Raw genomic sequence first — 24879 nt, forward strand, 5'->3', positions numbered from 1 at the left:
CTCACAAAAAAGGACCGCTACCCCCTTCCCCTGATTCATGAGACGCTGAACCAGATCGGACGAGCGAGATGGTTCACGAAACTCGACGTATCAGCCGCGTTCCATAAGATCCGGATTGCCGAAGGAGAAGAATGGAAAACCGCGTTTCGTACGAGGTACGGACTTTACGAATGGCTTGTTACCCCCTTTGGCCTGGCCAACGCGCCGAGCTCATTCCAGAAATATATCAACTGGTCCCTACGAGAATACCTAGACGATTTCTGCTCCGCCTACCTCGACGATGTATTGATCTATTCGGAAGGGAACATCGAAGATCATCGAAAACACGTAAAGAAGGTCCTCCAGAAGCTACAGGAAGCTGGCCTACACTTGGATATTGGGAAGTGCGAATTCGAATGCACCGAAACCAAGTACCTTGGCTTTATCGTACGAGCAGGAGAAGGGGTTAAGATGGACGCTGAAAAAGTGCAAGCGATACTCGACTGGGAAACACCAACCACAGTCCGAGGCGTGAGGGGATTCCTCGGCTTTGCCAACTTCTACCGACAATTCATCCCAAACTATTCAGAAGTCGTACGACCTCTTACCCAACTCACGCAAAACAACGTCCCCTTTGTCTGGTCTACTATATGCGAGAAGAGCTTCCAGGAGCTAAAACGACTCTTCACAACAGAGCCGATACTAGCAGCCTTTGACCCATCTCGTACGACAGTGGTAGAGTCCGACTCGTCAGGATACACGGTTGGAGGAGTCCTCTCACAGTACGATGATAAGGGTGTGCTACGACCATGCGCCTACTTCTCCAAGAAAAACGCTCCCGCCGAGTGTAACTATGAGATCTACGATAAGGAGCTGCTCGCTGTCGTACGATGCCTAGAAGCATGGGACGCAGAACTACGTTCAGTCCAAGGGAAATTCCTCGTTATCACCGACCATAAGAACCTAGAATACTTCTTCAAACCAAGGAAGCTCACTGAACGGCATATGCGGTGGTCACTCTTCTTAAGTAGGTTCAACTTCGACTTCCAATATCGCCCCGGTACAGACAACGCCCGAGCGGACGCCCTATCACGACGAGACCAAGACAACCCAACCGAGGAAGACCCAAGAATCGCAGATCGTACGAAGTGTCTCCTAACGCAGATAGGAGACGATAAGGCTACTGTGAATATCCATGCCACGACCGCACAGCAAACCCCTGACGAACAAGACTGGGAGCTAGCGAGAGATGGGGATGACGAGTACCAGGGCGCTATACGGACACTACAACAGGGCCTACGGAAGTTCCCACCAGAACTAAAGCTAAAAGTCTCAACTTCCGAATGCACAATCGACCAAGCCCAGAAACTTCGCTTCCGCGGAAGGTTATGGGTCCCTAACTCTGAGCCCCTTCGTACGAAAATCATTCAGACCGCACACGACTCTCGACTCACCGGACACCCAGGGAGGGAGGAGACCTATACAGTGGTTAGCCGCGAGTACTTCTGGCCGAATATGTCGATCGACATCCGGAGATTCGTACGGAACTGTGACCTATGTAACGGGGCGAAACCATGGCGAGAGCTGAAGCGAGGCCTCCTAAAGCCGCTCCCGGTGCCAGAACAACCATGGCGAGACGTGGCCCTCGACTTCATCACCGATTTACCACCAAGCGACAGCCGTACGAACATCTTGGTAATCACAGATCGGCTGACAAAGGGAGTGATCCTAAGGCCGATGAAGTCAATTTCGGCCGAAGACTCCGCATGGGCAATCATTGACAGCCTCGTACGACAACACGGATTCCCAAACTCGATCGTCTCGGACCGAGGAACCCAATTCACAAGCCTCCTATGGGAACGGATCTGCCAGCTATGTAAGGTTATACGACGGCTGTCGACGGCCTACCACCCCGAGACCGATGGACAGACCGAACGACACAATAGCACGTTAGAAGTGTACCTACGCCTCTTCGTACGATTTGAACAGAACGACTGGAAACGCCTACTCCCAATGGCCGAACTTGCGTTAAATGGACGAGTCTCCGCAGCAACCGGCGTAAGCCCTTTCTTCCTAACCCACGGTTATAACCTCTCTCCATTTGACCCACCAATCGAGGAACCGCGTATAAACAGCACCATTACCACGCCAGAACCAAGCCCAATCCAAAAAGCAGAAACGATCGTACGAAAGCTAGCTGGAGCTATGGACTGGGCACGTGCATCGATAGCCTACGCCAACCAACAGATGGAAGCAAACGCTAACCGGCACCGACAACCGGCGCCTACCTTCCAAGTCGGAGACGCTGTTTGGTTAAACCTGAAAAATATACAGACCGAACGACCCTGCAAGAAGCTCGACTGGAAGAACGCAAAATATAGGGTTCAGGAAGTTATTGGTTCCCACGCAGTACGACTGGATACGCCACCCGGCATTCACCCAGTATTCCATGTTAACCTCGTACGACTCGCGACACAAGACCCCCTTCCGTCCCAACTGGCACACGAACCGCAACCACCAGCAATCATAGTCGACGACCAAGAAGAGTGGGAGATCGAAGAAATTATAGATGAGACACAAACACGCAGGAGGAACAACGCTCGTACGAGCTACAAGGTTAAGTGGAGAGGCTACACGAGACCAACCACAGAGCCAGCGGACGCACTCAAGGACACAATAGCGTTAGACGTGTGGCTACAGAAGACCGCACCGTTTAGAAAGATCGATGGGTCCCTTGATAAGGCTAGCTACTACGCTTCGTGCTAGTGCTAACTGAGTCTAGAAACCTCGATATTGTGTGTTGATTGCGTCTATGAAAAGTGCTAAGCCTCGTACGGTCTAGTCAATGAGCTCCTCTACAACAGAGGGCGGAGGGAGAGGGCCAGCTCCACACTTCCCGCTGCACTGGAGTGAAGCACAGCATTCGAAGGGCTTCGTTTCCCGCAGCAGTCAGACGGACCTTGACATACTGCTTCCCTCCGTGCTCAATGCGAGTCAGGGGCAGGAGCATACGCCGGGAGGAGGGTTCGACTTGACGCGGGTCGTACGACAGAAGATTGAAGTTAGACGACTCCATGGTTGACAGGAGGTTTGGAGACTGCGAATAAAAAATAAAAAAAAAAAGAAGAAGAAGGGAATTGAGGACCTATTTATGCCTTCCAACTACAGCCCACATGCTACAAAGCAACGACGTCGTCGAACACGTTTGCCCTATTCGGCCAATCATAGGCCACGATTTTGTTTGCTTCTCCCATTGATTCCTAATCTGGCGTCTATTGAAGCAAACAGTCATTGTCCTAGGGGAGGGGGGGTATTGTTATGGGGCCGTCGTACTTCGTACGAAGCCCTATGGAAGATGCTTGCTTATGCTGCGCGGAATCTGCCAAACGTTACCGCCTTCGACGGAATATGTACACATTTGTTAGCTCAGGAGAACTCCTCTCCTCAACGAAACCTTCTTGTTCTTAAAACCCGTCTAAGTTGCACAACTAGGCTAGTTCCGTAACATTCTTAATAGTATAAGGGTGTTTAAGGATCGTAGAATAACGCTTATATATAACTTTCGTAGCACCATCCACACTATATACAACCTAGACATAGTGCTTCCAAACATCCGAAAGGTGGTTTAAGTCCTAACTGATCTTACTCTTAGATCTATAGTCGGTTTATAACCACCATTCTACCTAGTCACTATGACTCATTCCGTCGTAAAGTATATATAGCCTTCTCCTATTAGGTCTAACACATTCAAACGTCGAAGGGGCTATAAGAGGAATAGCCGGTCGGAGGAAGGAGTTTTTAAGTGCGTCAAAGGTCTGTTGGCTACCAGAAGGGGTAGTAGGGCAGTTGTTCGGGGTAAGATATGCTGAATTGTCGAATTCTACATCATATAAAGATGATGCAAACTCGGATTGCTGACTTTGGGACATCGTAATATGAGTAAAAAGCATAGCAGTAAGGGGTGGGAATAGAAGGATAAAGGGGGGTATATTACAAAGTGTTAAAGCTCACTATAACAATATAATAGGTAGACAATAAATCTACATATCAAACGAAAACACTCACTAGGTTCTTATTGGATAAATAGTATAGATTAAGTGGATATAGCCCATTAAAAGCCCATAAAGCCCACTAATAGCCCACCAATAGCCCATAAAGCCCACCAATATCCCATTCCCAGCCCATTCGCAGCCCATTGTATAGCGAATTTCTACAAAATATTTTACCTAGTCGGAAGAGAGATATCTACAGTAGGCTTTGACATTTACTATCCCCTAAAAGAGCTTTTCTGACCGCGGTCATAAGTATTAGTAAGAACCACCTTCTAAGGAGAAATTTCTGACCGCGGTCAGAAATAATAGTAGATACACCAACTCTCCCAGAAGTAATTTTCCGACCGCGGTCAGAACATCTATATCGGAGCACGTATAAGAACATAGAGATAGTTTATAAACCTTCGCAATTCGCGCACTATATAAATAACTATATATATTAAATAAGAATATATAAAAAGAGAAATATAGCTTAAATATGATATCAATTGTATAGAAAATAAAGTATAAATAAGATATTTCTATTTATATTTGTAGTTACCCCGAATACATACACACTCCCCTCTACCATAAATATATATTTCTAACAGTCCACAGTCAACAAATGCTTAAATTAATAGAACACTACCATATCATGATTAATATCAATTTTTACTGGTAATCAATATAATATAAAGCCCATTAGCTTCAAATTCGGAGTAATTACATAAAATTTCCAACTTATTATCGTGATAATGTAGCAATGTTCGACGAACAAACCAGAACAGCTGTAAAAAACAGTTATTTATTTCAATGACTTAGCACCGTTATAAACGCCAAGACCCATATTTTATGCAATCGTGGGCTTTCGTGGGGGCCCAATGGGGGCCCACGATGGGCCGGGGGTTGGGCCTTGGGCCCAAAGTTGGGCTTTGCGGAAGCCTACGTTTACCAGCCTGCGACCGCCTAATCGGGCTTTAGACTACTACCATAGCGGGGGCGATTAGATGGATTTCCTTAAGGATCTAGAACCCTTCCCGTATCAAGGCCAACTAGAAGAATCAATGTTTAGCAGGTGACGATAATTAAGCACTTCTCTCGCTAATAAGCGCACAAGCCGAAGGCTTTCCTAAGCGTATAACGTCATACCTTTCGCGCTATTACTAAGTAGGTTGTAAGCCGAAGACAAAACCATTAATAGGAATACCCCGATAAGTATCTAGGAGCCCGCGGTACGTTCCCAGGAGCCCACTAGACGGTCAGACTTAATAGTTCGGACAGCCCTTCCAGACGGTGCTATATCTGAGGATAGGTACCGTCGGTGACGAGTGAGAGACGGGCGAGGCGCTGTTGATATCGGCTAAGATAGCCTCCCTGATCGAGAACTCCTATTGGGATACATGTTCTAAGCCGCTATCTATTGCTGGTCAGTCACAGATCCGGAGAATAGGCACTAGCGCATACAGACTCGAAAGTGCTTAGGCTATTCGGCTTTAAGTAGGTGAATATCAACTACAATTGATCCTTTATATCGTCTAAAAACTACTGATATGCCGTCGCCTCGTCCGAGGCTCCTAATGTGGTCGGAGACTCCGGCAGCCCCGCCGCGCGAAAGATATTGTAATATACATATCTGTCGAGTACCATGCATAATGCATGGTGGAAATTACAAGGTCTTTACAAACCGGAAAATCGATGGACCGTCATGATAACGGTACCATACAAAAATACATACATTGCTTCCATCAGCGATGTCCGCATAGATTGGAAAAAGGAGCGGACTTTGTCATTTTAGTTAGAGAGAGAATTTTACATATGTCAATTTTACCATACATTGTTGTACACGTCGATTTCTGTCAATATCAATTAAACCGGACGAGGTGAAATAGAGCCTGGATTTGTAGGTTTCTCACGTGCTGAAGATAGCCCACGGACCGGGATTGACCGAGGTGGAGAAAGGAGTCGATATCTAGAACGTTCAGCGCCTACTCACTTGCTGTGTGGAATGTAATGGTACGGTAGATATAAGGAACTAAAACTGAATATAATCTCGACGAGGCTCGGCTGAGAGCGCGCAGGTGGGCGGGCGGCAGCTAGCAGGCGGTCAGAGAATGTGAATCAAACAAACCAAACATACCAGGTCTTACCCAATCGGCGATTAGCATCAGAATCTCACACGGCAACGTCTCCAGCATTGTATAGGGAGAGGAGACATCTGCTTACGGCATCAATGTATTATGGGCAATGAGCGACTTAAGAAGCAGGGATTTGCTGAGGCTCGGAGCACTTGGTCAAATTAACCCTAGACACTTGAATAAAGAAAATATATTTAGTTAATATCCGCGGAAGACATGTCGTATATCGCGCTGGAAGACAAGCTAGCCCATCCGGTCCCTAATAAGTAGGGTTAAGTACCTTATGCGGTAACCGCTCTTGACCATGAGGTACAAACTGTTGTAAAGCGCACCTTATGATATGTCTTGTTCCTAGCTTGGTGGGATGTTCGGCATCAAGACACAGTAGCCACAGTGTAGCCATAGTGTCCTCACCGGTATTGTAGTGTGTGGAATAAGACGATAAATTGGGGGACAACCGTTGTCAAATTCAAAATAATAAAAACGTTCAACCAAGCAACAATTGGGGGCCAAACAAACAGGGCCCACGGTTCATATGGGGCAACAGGTAAGCGTGCATACACAACCAAGGTCGCGGTTGAAACGGTTCCAGTTGATAAGGAGCGATATTCAACTGTAAAACATAAACGATATTTGAATTCGAGTTAACAAAATAACAAAATCCTACAAAACGGGGCTGCAGTAGTATGGTCCTGCAAGACCTAGGGTCTAAGACGTTCAGCCTTAGGAAGATCTTCGGATATTAGGCCGTTTGCTTTCAGAAAAAAAGGGTAGACCTTAAAGGCGCACTGAGATTGCACAATATTTTAAAGGGGAACCAAGGCACCCGGTAGTAGACTATCTATCCTAGGCGGCCGGTTGGTCTGGTAAAAACAGTTCACGTCTCTGTGCGATCGTTATCGCCAAATAAGAGGGAGCGATAAGAATACTCCCGCCTACTAGAGCCAGTAATCACCCCTGCATTACGGAACTTGACAACTAAATCAAGGGTTATATTCTACTGATCTGGGATATTCTGTATTCAATACTATGGTTATATTAGATATATATATACTAACTAGGCCTATAAGAAGTAAATACCGACTATCCTCCTTTTATCAACGAGCAGGCATTTCATCCCGGCCTCCAAGTATACGAGTATCGTCCTGCTTCGAAGTCTATCCTATCTCCCCGAGATATAAATAGAGTCTACGCTGTATACTTAAGCACCGTATACAGGATAACCCTCGAATAAGTGACAGCGCTATAGGCTAGGACTAAGTGTATCACATAGAGACTGGGCCGCCAATCATTCACCACGCCCATCCTCTCCAACGGCCGAAGCAGATAAAAGATAGCCCTAAGAGAATTCCAGATAGCGACTCGACCAAAATGTACCGCTAATAGTAGGGGGCTTTGGAATGTCCCGGTGAAGGCATGAATGATTGGTACCAGCGAAAGTAAGCCTAATAAGACACAGTTGTACGGGAAACAGTACCGCGCTGCACAGATACTGGGATCCCAGACTAGGAAATCCACTAGAGTCCCGACAGCAGGTGAAGGCCGCTAGGTATCCGAGCTAGAGGAAAGGCTGGGCACGGAACAGTAATACCACGGAAGGAATAGTAGTCGTCCATATCAGGACTAAAACGCCTCCAAGCTCTAGCTTTTGCCACTCTGCCGTATTACTGCCGTAGGATGCGATTAGGATACGATATACTAGGCTAGACAAGCACCAGAGGATAACGCCTGCATAAAAGACGAGCACCGACAGTGAGTCAAAAATCCCTCCCGGGATGAGGGGAAGTGGAAGAGTAAGAAATGAATCATAAAGAGTTAAAAGTAAGAAAGGCCGAAAATGCTGATTATGGCGAGGATTACACAGTTGCGCAGAGTCTGAGCTTGGAGACCAGCCATTGCACTTGGGTCATTGATCGATTGGGCAGAAGGGGTTACCACTGGATCGGACTGGGATCTGGAAGGCCGTGCAGATGAATGGGTAGGTGGATTAGCATCTTGTTTTATATTATTAGGTATAGCTATAATATATGCAAATTTAGGTGTAACATATTTAGATAGTTTTTATGTTATAAATAATTTAGCAGTTGTATTAGATGAACAACAAATTACTACTGCTGTTTATTTCCTGCTAACCCTCTCTCTTGTGCATGGACTGCAACAATGCCCATTAAAGTGGAGATATATTTAGCGTCGCCAAGACATTCGTGGGCACTCTTGGCAAAGTGGACATTGCCAAGAGTTAGTTATATACATAAAATGGAGGGGTAACTTTTACATTAATTTTGCATAATGATGGGCTTTGGGCCTCTAAGTTCGAAAGGCCCACGGGCAATGGGCCTTACCTTAGGCCCATGGACGGGCAATGTCGTAGTCTAATTGTGCACCCAACCTAGGCGAGCTGCTACCCTCCGCTCACCTTCAATTCTTTGCCAATCTATCTGGGGTCACCATTCCACCCATTGGCTTGTTTCTTCTTAGGCTGTCCTTTTTTTAAAAAAATTCGGTAAACTCGACCTAGTGCTAGAATCAATCGGCGAGTTTTGTGGCCTTAAGTATGAAGATACCCTGTTTGGCTGTTTCCATGCTTATCCATCGAGAATCTCCCGCGCAAACTTGACAACTATACCATCAGTCTGATTTGGAAGAAAATTAAAGGTTTGAAGCATATATGCCGATTATGTATAGCGTCGCTGAATTAATATTAGCTTTGTGGGATAGGAAAAGGATACAAAGGCGACGAATGCTTTTTAATTGCGACAAGTTCCATGGATAAACGCACTTTCATTTTCTTGCATCCTTTACAACATGACCTTTGTCGATTAAAGGAGAGAAATGATTGAATGTTTCTTTTTTATTCTTTGGGGGCATACTAAACTATTGCAAGACCTACGGGGTGCATAGACGCCAGGGGATATTCAATTGCCTGCTGTAAAACACGATCCTTTTCCTTGATATGTAGGGCTACTGGGTTATGTAAAGATAAGTGGTTTATTGAGATTGTGATTGAGGGTTTATTTCCCGGGGGGAAGACCTAGTTCGTCGGTGTTGCACTTTCCAACATGTCCAACCTAGGCGCGGTTTCAACGCTTAGATCAGATACGTAAAACAGAGAAAAAAGGTCTGTCTACATAAGTGATGCTCATGTTCAGTGTGGGGCCGTGACAGATAGGCGACATCTAAGCAAGTGACGAGCACGTAAATGGCCTGTTGACCGTTCCATCACGAAACCGTCGGACCTTGAAATATTTTAATACTGTGAAATGAATAAAAAATAAGGATGTGAAGACTTACCAACCCATTAATGCTTGCGTATGCGCCGCATATGAGAACCACAATACCAAAAACAAAAACAATCCCATTGAGAATTGCTGTCCAAAAATTTTTCTTCGAATACCATTTGCCATCCTTTAGGAGCGCAAACCATAGTATCGGGGGGATATAGAAACAAAAGCCAGACGAAAACAATGATGAGCTGATAGATAGAAGTTCGGAAAAGAAAGGAATGGCTTCCGCAATAACCCAGGCAATAAGAGTAACTACAAAAATCAGGGCTAGCCATGTAATCCAGCCCTTCCTGGTGTTGATATAACGTACAACCGAATTTCTATAGATCAGCCCATGAAGGTAACGGCAAACAACTGTAGTGTTGATAGACCCAGAGATGAAGATCACGGGCAGGGCTATGCCGAATGCGACTTTCGAGATTAGCGGCCCGGCGGATAAGAGGGCGGGTGACTTGACATCCTGGCCCACAAAGGCATAAATGGTTGCCCCTGTCAACGTGTAAATGATGATCTGGATGATGCCTAGTGACCATATAGACTTGGAATAGTCTTCTGGTGTATGCATCTCATCCATAAAAGACGGCTGTGCGGTGGCAAATGCATATGCGAAGACAATGTTGTTAACGGCGATAAAGGCTTCAGAAAAGGTGAGGTTCTCCTTTGGCCATGGAGACCATGACGAGACAGCTAGACTGTCCGGGGACTGCTGAATGCCAGTCGCGATTATAGTAATCCCAATGGCTAGGATAATGGAGATGAAATCGATATAGCCGAGAATGGCGACCTCGGCGAATGATGGTGGTATAGCAAGTATCAGCAGGATTATGGCGGACACTATGCCAAATAAAAGAGAACATATGTTGCTCTCAGCAATAATCTCTAGAGCAATTGTTCCAGTGAGGCAATGAGATCCGATGAGGAGTATGAACAGTGCTACGAACATGAAACTGAAAAGTTGGTGGCCGAATTTGCCCAGAACGAGCCGGCCTACATCGGCATAGTGTGCAACCTCAAGATACTTGAGCTTAACCTGGCCGAGGGTGAGGCTGGCGTGGATCGCAAAGAGGCCAGTGGCAATGTTGATGATGACGGATGGAATCATACCGAGCGTTGCGAAAGCAGCTGGTAATCCGAGACTTCCAAGAGCGATAGCCTCGACAATCAGGACAACTGTTAGGCGTTTCCAGCCGAGACGGTGAAAGTGGGCGATTCCATCGACGGTCTTTTGCTTTTCGACGGCGCCGAGATCAGTATCAACATTACAATCTCCGATGCCATACGAAACGGCTGGTGTGATCATGTCGTTGGTTTTTGCTTTATCCGCAGCATTGGTGCTGCATTGGGTAGGAGTTTGATCCATGTGTGTGGTATCGATGAACAATTTTCAACAACTCAAGCCCGGGTAGAGCTTTCGGCAAGGGCGTAATAAAAATAAAGAAATGAAAATGATATTGTTTAGGTAAATGCTGGCTTTAAGTATTACAAAAGAAAGCAGTGGGCACAGATAATATAAATTCCTCACCATTCGTTCAAGCAACATGATCATCCCCAAAGTCCTTTGCGCGGGGAAATGAAGCAAGCCCTGGAGGGAAACTAAGCAACATCCGCTGGGCCGCTTGTGGGTCCTCCAACATTGGAACTTTGTCTACCTCCGCGCGGATTTATAACCGGAGACATTTTCGGAATTATCATAGACTAGTAACGAACTCACTTGCGAGAAGGTTCCAGTGAAAAAAGTATAGGTCCTCAGAAGCCTGACTAGTGCGATATTGAGGCATGGTTCACCTGAGTGATGAGGGCGCCGGACGTCCCTAGACCAAGGTAAAGACTTTGACAGAGAAAAGAAGCAGAGCACTTATGAGGGTAGTGAAGTTGGCATGTATGATATATGTACATGCTGTCAATATAGACGCCCCTCAGTTCGACTATTGTAGGGCATTGCAGTCGACAAATGACTTCCTTGGTTTGTTGCTCAGCAAGCCTTAGGTCAATTACTAAGATGTTAGACAAAAAGGGGGCGCTCCGTTTCATAGACACGGTCAAACGGACATATGAGGTACAGGACTATTCAGGTGCTCTAACACAAGATCAGGCTTCGGTGACTTATGACAATTCCTCATAATTTATTAAAAACTGAATTACGATAGCACCATGTCATCAAATGCTGTTGGAGGTTGATATACAGGTTTTATGCCGATGAATTGGACCAATAAGCAAATACAGTGAGGTCTCTGGTAAATCTAACTAATGGTGCAAAACACAGGTAATTTGTGATGAGAAAACTGATTCCATAATAAAATACTTTTTGTGGGGTTTTCTACCCATGAAGATTCACTTCCCAGGAAGGTATTCCGACAAATACTCTTACACCCATTGAAATATATGAATTAGGTGTCACTGGGCTGCGACTCCATATTGGGATCTAATTGAAAGTAACTGAACAGATCTGTTGTCAGAATGTCGAGATTTAGCTGAGGCAACTGTTGCGAGAGTGGATCTGCCGTGGTTCGAGAAAGCCGGGGACCGTCGGATGATAGGTTGCTAGGAAAGCGAGATTGCTTATCACTCAGAAAGATATAGTCTGTTGTGGCGCAAGAGGAGGTATTTTCTAGGGAAGGGAACTTTATATTCGCATTGACGGGCGGGCTTTCGTCTGACGGCGAAGGGATTAACGTCGGAGTAAGATTTACTTGCGATATCGAATTCTCCACGGCACTGACGATACGCTGAATCGAGCGAGCCACATTTGTCACGGGTTCGCCATTCGTCATAGACTGCAGACAACCCAGGGCCATATGAATATAGACCAGATTATTGGGATGCTTCGAGGGATGCTGTAGCGAATTATGAAGGAGAACTGAACAGCTGGCCTCGATAAAGAACGCATCATAGCGTCGAACCTGAAATTCGCAATTAGTCAAAGTCCGAGCCTACAATGGAGTGAACACGTGGGGTAACTGACCTTGCTCACATCGATAGTGCGAAACATGGCGTCGACGAAGGCAATGGAGTCAGCTGCTGCGTCCGTAGCATTCCTACATGCTTGCCGAAGCCACATATCTCCAGTCTGTTGCGTGCTGTCGGCACACCGAAGCGCCGATTCGGCTACTAGAAATGGGCGAAACATAGTGTGGACAAGGTGGAAGTAAGCTAGAAATATGTCAGCGGAGCACAACCCGGCTTGAGCATGGAAGTTTCGCGAACTCACCATTATGCAGCGTTAATATTGCCATCACCTCCGCTGTTGTACCTTTCTGAGCAGTGGTGACGGAGCCGAGACCAAACCGCTCGGCACATTGCTGGAGTCTGGTATGCAGGCTCTGAGCTGTCGTGTACAGATTCCGGAGAGAGCTAGCCTTGTGACTATAGATCAATTCAGCAGCTTCTTCAATGATGGCTGCAAGGCGACACAAATCGACCAACACAGGTCGTCCATCAGGATAGGGACAGGCAACATCTGCCACCCGTATTGTGCTCTTCCTTCCCACTGTTAAAGCCACAAATCTGTTGGAGTCACACGGTCAATTATGAATATCTGCCAATATGTTTCCAGGAACCTCACGTTTCGTAAAAGTATAGACACCACAGAGTAGCATGCCGCTCCTGAATATGTTCCGCTCTCTGAGTTAAAGAGTTACCTGCCACGGTATGCAGGCCTAACGCAAAGGTCTTTCGACAGGCTACACCAACGTGTAAATATGCGGAGTTGGGGCGCCCAATATTGAGCTGATAGTCCGCGCTTAGAAGCGAAAACTGGATCATCGGCAAAGTGACAGCGTCTTCGTATATGGTAGTCTCTAGTTTTGCCTGTAAAAACAGAGTGTCGGCCAGCTGGGTCTCCGTCGTGCTCAATGCGCCTATAGCCAACACCATCAGGAGCAAGGCCCTTCTTTGGGGATGCAAAGTTATGTCGGCCCTAGCGGAGTAGAAGCTATGTAGAAGAATGTCTAGGTCTTCTGTAGTGAAGAAGGGTAGGATGTGCAGGCTGGCAATCTTGAAGTTATCCAAGTAGACCGTGGCCAGATGCCTAGGAATAATGCCATCATGGAGGTCACCGAGCTGAGCCGCCCCGAGGTTGGCTCTTAAGGGAACACCGAAGAAAACATTTCTCTGCATGAACATGTCCAGACCCGAGCCTCCCTCCTCAAAACCAGAGCCACAACCCTTGCCATACGGCCCGTGAGACAAAATCGCCCGATGTACCTGCTGCAGGAAAGCAAAGTTGGATGATGGTCCATAAAACAGCTGCGAGCTATCAGTGAATTGAGGGGCATGGTGTGCAGCAGCCACACTGTCGTAGACCTCGGCGCGAGAGTGTTGAGCTTCCAAGACATATGGAGACAGACTTGCCCCATTCGCAGTTTTCGGACCAGCGGTCGCGTTTATAGGGTCGCTGCTGCAATTAACTGAATTGACAGTTGTCTGCGTTCCAGACCGGCGTAGCCTGACTCGCGCCTTACGACGGTAAATACATGCCGTTGGCTGATTGGGACAATTTCGGCAAGGCTCTAGGCCATCGCATTTAATCTTGCGTCGTCGGCAGGGCTCACACGCCTTGGCTATTTTAATTCCGTCGGGGTTCATGATACCACAAAAGGAAACAATAGTAAAATCGTGATAAGTGATTAAGTGATGTTGCAAGGTCTCGGGGGAAGGCGGGGGGCGGCCGGAATTCCATATACGCCCGAAGGTCAGGAAATCCACCCGTCCCATTACGAAAGTTGGCGACGGGTGGAGCCGAACCTCGACATATACGGGTTGGGTTCGTAAGTCCGTAAGTCCGCAAGTCCGCAAGTCCGCTGAACTCTCTTCCAGTTAGCATCGGTTAGCGCCTCCCTAGTACTACCGGTGTCTTCCATAATTGAGTCATGGCGTAGACGGAATGCTTCTCACGGGTCTCCGGTACCAATGATTGGCTTCGCCATTTGATGCATGCAATTCTCCCATGTTAGGGTGCTGCTCTCTTGCGGATTTATGGATTGGGAAACGTTGGCGGTTTAGAAATAACCCGAAAAAATCTCGCTAAATCACGATCGTGTGAAGTGAAAGCTGTATAAGAATATGAGTGATGGCCATAAATTATGTTTATTTGATGCATTTGGCTGAAGCAATTTTCCCATCGCAACAATGGATTCTACCCCGTCATTAAGTCAGCGCACGCTTGAGCCGAAGAATGAATTGCCCTCAGTAAAGTCAGATGGCCCCTCAAAACGTCTGACTGTCACTTTCCGCAACATCGATGTGCAAGTAAATGGGCTGGGCGAGGACTTTGCCCCAACTTGTTTGTCGGTGCTTGAGTACCTGAATCCCTTTGGTGGGAGGAAAGCTTCGAAGCGGGTAAACAAGAATCCCCTGCCCCCTTCTCAATGTCTCGTTGGGGTATCGGATGGCTAACATGTCTTGTTGATATAGCATATTGTTCAAGATGTTTCTGGTCAAGTTCGACCAGGAGAAATGGTACGCCAAGCTAACCCCTTCGCTGGATTGGAGGATATATTCACTGATAATGCCAGCTACTCGTATTGGGACGACCCGGATCTGGCTGCACGTCCCTTCTGAAGATTCTGTCAAACCAGCGGGAAGAATTTGAGGCTGTGGAGGGCGATGTCCACTTCGGAAGCCTTGGGTCAACGGAAGCCAGGGAGCTGCGCAACTATATTGTCATGAATACTGAGGGTTCGTCGGCCTTGCCCTTGTTAACCCACCGTCTCCCTCAAAATTCCTTTCTGGTATAAACGACGTCTACTGACACAAACGAACCACGAAGAGGACCTACATTTCCCAACGTTGACAGTCGAGCAAACGACCAACTTCGCAACGAGCACAAAACGCCCGTGCAGTCGTCCAGAAGATCTCAATATCTCCCAAAAGTATACACCACACATGACGCATTGTATTCTGTCGGCTCTAGGGATATCTCACACCAAGAAGACCATTGTGGGAAATGAACTGATACGTGGAGTATCGGGCGGAGAGCGGAAGCGTGTTTCTATTGCTGAAGTCATGGCTACACAGGTATATTCAGACCCGAATCATTCTCCCTTCCATGGCAGCTCAGGGTTAATGACGTGAAAACAAACAGGCACCGCTACAATGCTGGGACAATTCGACCCGAGGGTTAGATGCCAGGAATGCTTTGGAATTTTCCCATGTCTTGCGAAGATCCGCCGACGAAGAAGGCAAAACGATTATCGCAACCCTGTACCAAGCAGGCAATGCCATCTATAATCTTTTCGACAAAATACTCGTGTTAGCCGAGGGCAAACAAATATACTACGGTCCTGCATCAGAGGCAAAACAGTACTTCGAGAAAATGGGGTTCAAATGTCCATCTGGGGCTAATATATCGGATTTCCTCACCTCTGTGGCCGTTCACACTGAGCGAAATGTCCGCCCTGGCTTCGAGGGCCATGTGCCCAACACCACGGATGAGTTGCGACAGAGCTATGTCAAAAGTGACCTATACAAACGAATGATCGAGGACATGAATTCCACGATGAACAAATCTTTACGGCAAGAAATTGCAGACTTGTCAGAGGTGCGAAACCTCCAAAAGAACCGGTCAAGATACCTTCTATCCCGGGAGAACAGCCCATACACCATGTCCTTTGCCCATCAGGTCTGGACATGCAGCAAGAGGTATTTTCGTCCAAGTCTTCATTTTCGCGGCATCTTCTCACAACCACTTAGGCAAATTCAAATCATTTGGGGCGGCTGGCAATCCAACTTACTGCAGATTTGTTCATCTCTCGTCATCGCCCTTATAACTGGAAGCCTCTACTTCAATTTGCCCACCAACAGCAGCTCTCTCTTTGCAAAAACAGGTGCCCTTTGCTTTCCTGTTCTCTACTTTGCCATGACCCGGATGTCTGAGACCACAGCTTCTTTCTCGGGAAGACAAATCATCTCGCGTCAGAAACGTCTGGCCTTCTGCCGGCCTAGCGCATATGCCCTGGCCTGGGCCGTCACTGATATACCCATAATTATGGTAGTATTTACCATTTTTCAAGTCATCTATTATTTCATGGTTGGGTTTCAAAGAAAAGCGGACAATTTTTTTATTTGCTATCTCTTTCTACTGGTCCTCACTCTTTCATACGCATCGATGTATCGCATGATTGGGGCGTGGTGTCGGCATGCAGGCTTGGCGTTCCAAATCAACGGCCTTATCACTACAGTGTTTTTGGTTTATATCGGTACGTTGGTCCTCATCGCGATTGTTGTTTTCATTCACTCTAAATCAAACTCGCAGGCTACATGATTCCGTTGAGGAATATTCCTGTGTGGTTTCGCTGGATCGCGTGGATGAACCCTGCCGTATATGCTTACAACGCCATTATGGCCAACGAGCTAGCGGACCAACAGCTCAAATGTATCGAACCGCAGCTCATACCCTTCGGGCCCAGTTACACCGACAATCATTACCGGGGTTGTTCAGTGATTGGGTCGGGCAATGATGCATACATTGACGGAGAAACCTTCATCAGCGTTACATATTGGGCATCCAAGAAATGGGTGTGGATCAACTTAGCCATTCTGATAGCCTTTTGGGTCTTCTTCGCATTTATGACCGCCGTCGGCTTTGAGGTTAAGCTCCACCGTGGCTCCGGTCAAAAGATAATTTTTGAACGAAAGACTCTGGCAAAGGAAGCGGCGAAGCTTAACGACATTGAGCGAGCAGAGGCTAGCTGTGAGCCCTGGGATGTTACAACGAGATCTACTGAAAATGTCACATTTACGTTTAAGGACATCAATTACTTTGTTCACCACGAAGGAAAGGAAACGCAGCTCCTTCAAGGCGTTTCTGGTTTCATCAAGCAGGGCCAACTCACTGCCATCATGGGCACCTCTGGGGCTGGGAAAACGACACTAATGGATGTCCTCGCTCAGAGAAAGGACAGCGGGAGGATTGGGGGTAGTATTATGATAAATGGAAAGCCTCAGGGGATCAGCTTCCAACGGACAACGGGCTACTGTGAGCAAAATGACATCCACGAGCCAACCGCAACTGTCTGGGAAAGCCTATTATTTTCTGCGAGACTACGTCAGGATTATAAAGTACCCGACGAGGCAAAGCAGGACTATGTTCGCAGGGTTATGAATCTGCTCGAGCTAACCCCACTTCAACACGCTATCGTCGGAAGTGAGTACAACCCCGTCAATATATTGAATCCCAGCGGCTAAGCGGCTAAGCGGCAATAGATCCGGATTCTGGGTTGTCTATTGAACAGAGAAAACGTCTCACTCTCGCCACTGAGCTCGTGGCGAAGCCCTCCTTGCTGTTTCTCGATGAGCCAACCTCTGGTCTCGATGGCCAATCTGCATTTGAGATATGTCGGTTTCTGCGCAAGCTAGCCGCAGCAGGCCAGACCATCATATGTACCATCCACCAACCATCGGCATCCCTGTTTGACACCTTCGATGTCCTGCTACTGCTATCAAGGGGCGGTAGGACTGCTTACTTCGGCCCGACGGGGCGAGGCTCTGCGCAAGTGATTGAATACTTTACGCAGCGGGGCGCACCATGCCCGCCCGACACGAACCCCGCCGAACATATCGTGGATGTTGTTCAGTCACACTTGGATGTTGATTGGCATCAACAGTGGCTTGAATCGGGTGAGATTGTCCAATTAATGCAAGAATTGGACGAGTTGAACGCCACGGCACGACAGAATCAGCCAAGCATACAACCATCAGCCAGGGAAGGGAAAAAGGAAGTTGGTTTTGCAACCCCGGTGCTTTATCAAGTTTTACTTGTCACCCGGCGTCAAATGGTCGCACTCTGGAGAAATCCTGATTATGTCTGGAATAAGATATTCTTACATATCACTAATGGATTGTTTGGCGGCTTTACGTTCTGGATGCTTGGAAGTGACAAGTTCGACATGCAGCTGCACATGATGGCAATTTTCAATTTTGTCACCGTCGCGCCAGGATGCATAAACCAGCTCCAGCCATTATTCATCCGGAATCGCCATATCTTCGAGACGAGAGAAAAGAACTCGAAGACGTATCATTGGTCTGCCTTTGTTGCCGCCCAGATCCTATCGGAAATCCCCCTTCTCATTCTCTGTGGCACTTTCGTATTTGTCACATGGTATTTTTCCGTTGGATTCCCAGTCAATGCTAGCATTTCCGGTCAAGTCTATCTGCAAATGTTGCGTAAGTCATATCACCTTCTACCTTCCTCGTCTCATGACTCACGATTGGTTAGTTTACGAGGGTCTTTATACATCAATTGGACAGGTACGTCCCCTCCCCGAGTGGATCTCCAATCCTGGCTGTCTGTTCATTAACACCTTGACGCTGGCTGCAGGCAATCGCGGCATGTAGCCCTAATGAATATTTTGCTGCACTCGCCAATCCAATAATCATTGGAGCAGTCCTGATCAATTTTTCGGGTGTTGTTGTCCCATACTCCCAGATTCCGCCTTTCTGGAGGTACTGGCTGTACTATCTGAATCCGTTCACATACCTCACGCAGGGTCTACTCCAGCCGGTTGCCTGGGGCCTCCATATCCAATGCAGCCAAGATGAGTTGACCCATTTTGAGATTCCGACTTCGCTCACGTGTGGTGAATACATGGCCGACTTTCTAGAAGCCAACAGCGGCTATTTGGTAAACCCGAACGACACTGCCGCTTGTTCTTATTGTCCCTACACAACTGGCGCGGACTATTTGAAGACTATCAATATCAGCGGAGATTACTATGGATGGAGAGGGGTAAGAATTCCTGGTACCTGTTACTGGTTTTTGAATCACAATTATCTGACAAATCCTAATCAAAGTTTAGATTGGCATTACTGCACTTTTTTGCATCAGTTCCCATGCTCTCGTTTTCCTCATGATGAAAATCAGGACTAAGGCAACAAAGAAAGCAAGATAGACTGGCCTTTTATTACCTAGAGGGCGGTTGCGGGTTTGCAATGATAGAATTTGGCCTTCTGTCACTATGGCCCATGCGAGCCACGGTGACATTTTTGTTGTCTACCATAGAACGAGATTAGATTTTACTTTATTGTAGCCAACCAAAAGAAACGCCCTTACCGTTGACAAAATTGTGGCGTAAGTCATGAGACAATCTCCGATAACTCTGTATTGACGCCAATTCAAAATTGAGTATTTCTCTGCAGTCTGATCTTTCCTCGACCTTCAGCGAAACCATTTTTGAAGGCAAAAGCACAGCACCTTTTCTTGGGTCCCTGGAATGGGTTGGTAGAGACTTAGTGATGTACTAGACTCGCAGATTCTAATGGAATGTTAATACCCCAGCCAGCCATGCGACCAGAAAGGTTGTGAGTATATGGATTACAGACCGTCACCAACATTTTCTACGGAGGTATTGTTTGGTTGCTTGGTACATTCTGTCCTTGTTAAGTGCTCCTACCTCCTCCAATTGATGTGCCGTGCGGCTATCAACAATTCCGAGAATTCACACGCCCGGTCAATGTTTTTCATTGTTCTAGTACAATTTAACTCGAATTCAATGTGTTTAACGGCTCTATCGAGCCACCTAATCCGTTGCACCGTTGCCTGCTAGTAATCACATTCCTTACCGAATTCCTCAAGTGCTGTGAGCAATCTCTGTAGCCCCTCACTGAGACAGTCGTAGTCGAGGGCAAATGTTAAGCGGAACCATCCAGCTTCAGTATGACTGAACGTACTTCCTGCCGCCGTAAACAACTTGTGCTTCAAAAAGGTCTCCTGAAGTCTCGCTTCAAGAGCCCAAGAGTTCTCCTCAACCTGCTGTGCAGACTTAGAAGTACCTACGCCACTTCCAAGACGAGGCTTGAAGAACGAGAATAAATCGGCCCAGACGAAGAAAGCACCACTGGATCGTTGTTCATAGGAGATTCCATGCTCTTTCAAAAAGCGCACTACGTATGCACGCCCCTCGCCAAGTTTGGCCTTATTCATCTTCACGTAAGGATCTATGAAATCTGTGTCGGATAATAGTGTAGCCGTCATTCGATCAGCGAGGGATGATGGACAGGAGAAGTACCTTAAGTCGAAGGAGAGACCGTCAGGATCTGAAGTGAATGGAAGAAAATGGAGGTGAATATTACGTACGCGATGTTCTCCAAAGCCGCATGAAGCCTCTCGTTTTGCTGGCTAATAATGCAGCCAAGTCTGATACCGTTTGATCCAAAATCCTTGAAATAATAAGCACGGAGTTCTTGGTCCAATAGGCAAAGCTAGTTGACAAACCTTGCTTATTCCCCAAAGCACATGCACAAGTTCAGGATCAATCAACTCCTTCAAATTGATCGAGAGTACTGAATGGAAACCGGGCACTTCGTTAGTTTCAGTGTTATCCCAAACTGAAAGTCCGTAAATTTCGTCACTAATAAGGTGAATGCGGTATTTTTGACAAAAACGCATATATTCTTTGATCACTTCAAGCGGGTAGCAGCACCCTGCAACGAAAAAAGAACACATAGTTAGTGTCGTGTTCATCTCAAAACATTTCCACTTTTGCTCACCAACAGGATTGTGTGGATTACACAGCATGATGGCCTTGACGGTAATGCCGCGGGCCTTCGCATCGAGAACGGCCTTTTCATATAAAGGGATAGCGTCCATACTGAAAGCGTCGATATTTCCGAAGGAAACGGGGATGGTGGTAGCTCTTCCATTGGCAAGTCACAGTTAGCTTTAGCTTCTACTGAGAGCCCATGCAATATGACTGGGCTTGGCGGTCCTGCCTACCCGGCGCGAGACGACATGCTCGCGGGGAAACCTCTGTAGAAGGGTCGTCCCAGAAGTATACCGTCCCCGGTATTGCAGAGTGTAAACGAAAGAGCCTCGACTCCAGGGCCCACTCCCGACGTAATGGCGACATGGCGAGCAAGAAGAGGCTGAACAGGGCAGAACTGTCGTGTCACGAAAGAAGCCACAGCACTGCGGAGTTGGTGGCTGCCAGAGAAGCTGTCTCCGTAGCTAAGACAATGAGAGTCTAGGGTAAACTAAAGCTATAAGGTGAGATAAAATGGCGATCCCTGGTGGGGAGACTTGCTCACGTTGTGAGTATTGACATAGCGCAGTAGCTCTTCTTGCATGAATGTCTATGAAGGGATCCATTAGTGGTCTCCTTGAATCGGTCAAAGATACAACTCACGTTTTCCGCAACACCAATACTGAGATAGCCGCCAGGGTTAGAAAGTGGATGCCATTGATCGTTGAGAATATCTAGCAAAGGATTTCGGTTTCCTGGTTGAGCGTACACATCGCCCCGCTTTGACAGGTGCCCCTCTTCAGCCGCCATATTGAATATTACCTGAAAATGTGTCTCAGATAGAGTTTGAAGAACGAAAAGCTTTTGTAGAAGTTGCTCGGTGAACACTGGTTGTTTGATCAGGGGAAATGACCTATCTTTTAACGTGTGGACTCCTTTGGAACGCCATTCGCCGACTACCGGATCCCGGAGTTAGGGATTTACATATTCGGAATCCGGAATCCGAAAAGAAGAAAACGTAAACCGGATTCTTTTACGTATTCCGTGCATCAATCGAATTTTCATAGTCAAGGTTGCTTAAAATTGCCAAGTCTGCAAAGTCTCCTTTTCGTGTATCAAAATTCTTGGGGTCCCTGCAAAATGCGATTAAATCCTTCTTCATCTAACTACTCAATGGCACCTACATGTTAGGCCTATTGATTCAGCGGATCTCATTGGTTACACCATGTTGTAAATTGTCGAATTTGTGTATCGAGCTCACAAGATATCCGGATCAGATGCAATTATCAGCAGTCTATTGCTGATATTGGAGTAGATTCCACCCCTGAAATGGAGCTTATTACTGTTCAATAACCTAATGTTGATTTCTCTTGTGTTAGCCTCTATTATTCAACCCTGGAATTCGATTTCTCTGTAGTTGGGTTGCATTCTTCACATTGATCATACATTTAGGCCATACGCTGGACCATGCAAAATACCCCTCAACTAAGTTATATACGAAAAAGGTCCTCATAAAAGCAAGCTTATAATTAACCATGGGGCTGTGCTGTAAGATAGGAATCACCAGGCAGTCTGATAACTCGAACTTTATGTCCCTATAACCAGGCGAGATGTGCGGTATGATGTGGGTAGATCCCCTATTCCTTTGCACGATTGGAGATTCAAATCACAGGATATAACGGAAGGTTCTGTTTTCCCAGTCTGTTTGGTCCTCTCTCTCTTCCACCTCGCTAGGCGTCCTTCCCATGGAGGTTGTGAAATTCTCAACACTTGGCGCTTCAGGGTCGATTTCAAATCCCTGCTCTAGATTGCGCTTTTTATTCTCATAGTTGAGATATAGTCTGAATAGAACCAGAAGTACAATATCAACAATGAAAATTATAAGCATTGAAGTGAAAGCAGTCTGGTAGAACGTTAGTCCCAGTGTGAAAGCAAGAGTTTAGAGGGCAGCAAACCTGATAGACTGGCTCTTCTGATGCGATATAAAGCTGTGGACCGGCAATATTTCCTGCACAGTATGCTATGAAGAACACAGCATTACTGGTGGCCCTTTTGGTGAAGCCACCCACATTACTTGAGATTAGGCTTAAAAAAAGAGGAAAGTTGTTGCTCGACGCAAACAGTAACATGAGACCGACAAGCCTTCCAGCTTTGTTTGTAAATGGAATTTGGCGGATAAGCAAAACTCCAACAATCGCAATAAGGTTGCCTGCCATGCAGATGATGAGTCGTGACCTCCGAAGTCGATGAGCTAGAGCGGTAGAGGAGAGAATAATAAAGAGTTGAAACGCGTATATGGGTAGGTTCAGTAATAAAGTTGTCAACTGCGTGAACCCAAAGGTCGAGAGAATAAGGGAGGTGAACTGTTACATATGTTAAAGGCAACATTGCTGCAAGGGGCTTTGGGTGTAGACGGACATTAGAGATAATACCATTTACCAACGTTGCAGTGGCCTCAATCAAAAAAAGAAACCAGGTTTTTGGATCCTTTAAGGCTTCCAAAAATTGGGTCAATGACCATTCATTTGTCTTGGTAGTCTTTTGTTGCGCCTGGGCCCTTTCATTGACAGCGATGCGATCCGCCGGACTTAGAAAGCTTGCCTTAAAGGGGGAATCAGGGAGCCTAAACACGAGAACGATTCCCCAAAGAATGGTGATAGATCCAAGGACAATAAAAAGCCACTAAGACCATAAGAAGAGTCAGAGGAATTATCGAAATGTGCAGAAGGTAGGGGTGTGACAAACACGCCAGGGAGCTAAAGGCCCATTTTGGATGTGAGCGCAACCGTATGCAACGAGTGTTCCGGTCATTGCACCCAGTGAATTTCCAGCGTACCAGAGGCCATGACGTGCAGCATGCTCGGATGGCCTGTACCAAATACTTGTGATCAAAGTAAAGCCAGGGCCTATTGGGCTTTCCAAAACTCCAAGTAATGTACGCACAACCATCATTCCAGCAAAGCTGAATGTTGCAGAATGACAAATCAGAACTACCCCCCAGAAAATTCTAGTTGATATTATCAGTAATGAATGGGGTTGGAATTGTACTGGTTGATGGAGGCTTACGTCGATATAGCCAATGTCTTTCCAAGGGGGAATCGGACCAAAATTACGGACACTGGATAGCTAGCAGCAAGGTATCCAAAGTAGAATATGCCACTGAGCCAAGAGAACTGTTGTCCATGAAGGTGCTGTTTTCAACGGAGCCAGCGTTATGGAGAATCCTAGTATGATGTCCATCGGAGAATGGGGGCGACTTACCAAGCTGGGAATGACGCCCATGATACTGGCATTTGCCAGTGATACTTTATCCATATACTGCAAGAGATAACCAAAGACGAGCATCGGCATCATTCTAACAACCTGTCAGAATGAGGTCGCGTTGTCAGTATTCCTTGTAAATTGGGACATACACAGCATCAATCCTCCTCAGAAGCCTTTTCTCGACGAGAGAACCTGCTTCATCTAGTTCACCTGATCCGTGATTGGTATCCTTATCATCTGGAGGGACCTCCACGTGCTCCATTTCCATGTGAGTGGGCGACGTGAGGGATGCCATGTCTCTTTTCGAAAAGTCCATATTCTTCGGTGGCGGTGGTTTGATCTGATAGAATGGTCGTAGTAAAGGCTTGAATTGGGTTAAATAACAGTTGAAGTAGCTTGGTCGGTAGGGACTCTAGCATAGGAGCTATGTAAGTTTAAATACCATGCAGTGTACTCTGGCTTTGTAAACTCTGTTGAAAAGACTTTACACAGAGTTTGCGATGGTATTCATACGCAGTAACCCAAAATATCTAAAAGGACCTTTGGACAAAGTGGAGATCGATAGTGGACTAGTCGGAACCAGTCCGCGCTGATGGTTACCTCGGCCAGGGCGAATGTAGGTGGCGGATGGATGTGAAGACGATTGGGCGGCTCAAGCGCCCCGCGTCCGGGTATTACGTATCCATCTCCCCGCAATAAATCCGCGGATTTATGGATTTATAGACTCATG

General features: G+C 46.7%; 5 protein-coding genes across 5 annotated transcripts; 1 reads left to right on the forward strand and 4 right to left on the reverse strand.

Annotated features, from left to right (window-relative positions):
- Positions 1–9392: 9392 nt before the first annotated feature.
- On the reverse strand, positions 9393–10789 carry N7517_008344 (transmembrane amino acid transporter protein-domain-containing protein; the record flags this gene model as incomplete). Its single annotated transcript, XM_056726074.1, has 2 exons — positions 9393–9398; positions 9437–10789. 2 exons carry the CDS (start codon positions 10787–10789, stop codon positions 9393–9395), a joined length of 1359 nt encoding a protein of 452 aa, XP_056576925.1.
- A 1027-nt stretch (positions 10790–11816) lies between these two features.
- N7517_008345 (transcription factor domain-containing protein) lies at positions 11817–14142 on the reverse strand (the record flags this gene model as incomplete). Its single annotated transcript, XM_056726075.1, has 4 exons — positions 11817–12329; positions 12392–12537; positions 12638–12933; positions 12992–14142. The coding sequence occupies 4 exons, from the start codon at positions 14140–14142 to the stop codon at positions 11817–11819; spliced, it is 2106 nt and encodes a 701-aa protein (XP_056576926.1).
- A 414-nt stretch (positions 14143–14556) lies between these two features.
- On the forward strand, positions 14557–19316 carry N7517_008346 (multidrug resistance protein CDR1; the record flags this gene model as incomplete). Its single annotated transcript, XM_056726076.1, has 11 exons — positions 14557–14766; positions 14842–14886; positions 14943–15105; positions 15197–15444; positions 15512–16068; positions 16120–16625; positions 16682–17572; positions 17632–18591; positions 18644–18675; positions 18746–19153; positions 19224–19316. 11 exons carry the CDS (start codon positions 14557–14559, stop codon positions 19314–19316), a joined length of 4113 nt encoding a protein of 1370 aa, XP_056576927.1.
- Positions 19317–19966: 650 nt separating this feature from the next.
- N7517_008347 (1-aminocyclopropane-1-carboxylate synthase C) lies at positions 19967–21695 on the reverse strand (the record flags this gene model as incomplete). Its single annotated transcript, XM_056726077.1, has 7 exons — positions 19967–20261; positions 20501–20583; positions 20639–20751; positions 20914–21059; positions 21140–21396; positions 21451–21495; positions 21549–21695. The coding sequence occupies 7 exons, from the start codon at positions 21693–21695 to the stop codon at positions 19967–19969; spliced, it is 1086 nt and encodes a 361-aa protein (XP_056576928.1).
- Positions 21696–22551: 856 nt separating this feature from the next.
- Positions 22552–24444, reverse strand: N7517_008348 (uncharacterized protein; the record flags this gene model as incomplete). The annotated part of the gene is made up of 7 exons (XM_056726078.1): positions 22552–22788; positions 22841–23248; positions 23304–23567; positions 23631–23892; positions 23952–24076; positions 24147–24240; positions 24299–24444. 7 exons carry the CDS (start codon positions 24442–24444, stop codon positions 22552–22554), a joined length of 1536 nt encoding a protein of 511 aa, XP_056576929.1.
- Positions 24445–24879: the final 435 nt, after the last annotated feature.

The sequence above is a fragment of the Penicillium concentricum genome (assembly GCF_028827145.1).
Source record: "Penicillium concentricum strain IBT 3081 chromosome Unknown utg000003l_segment0_segment0, whole genome shotgun sequence".
Taxonomy (NCBI): Eukaryota; Fungi; Ascomycota; class Eurotiomycetes; order Eurotiales; family Aspergillaceae; genus Penicillium; species Penicillium concentricum.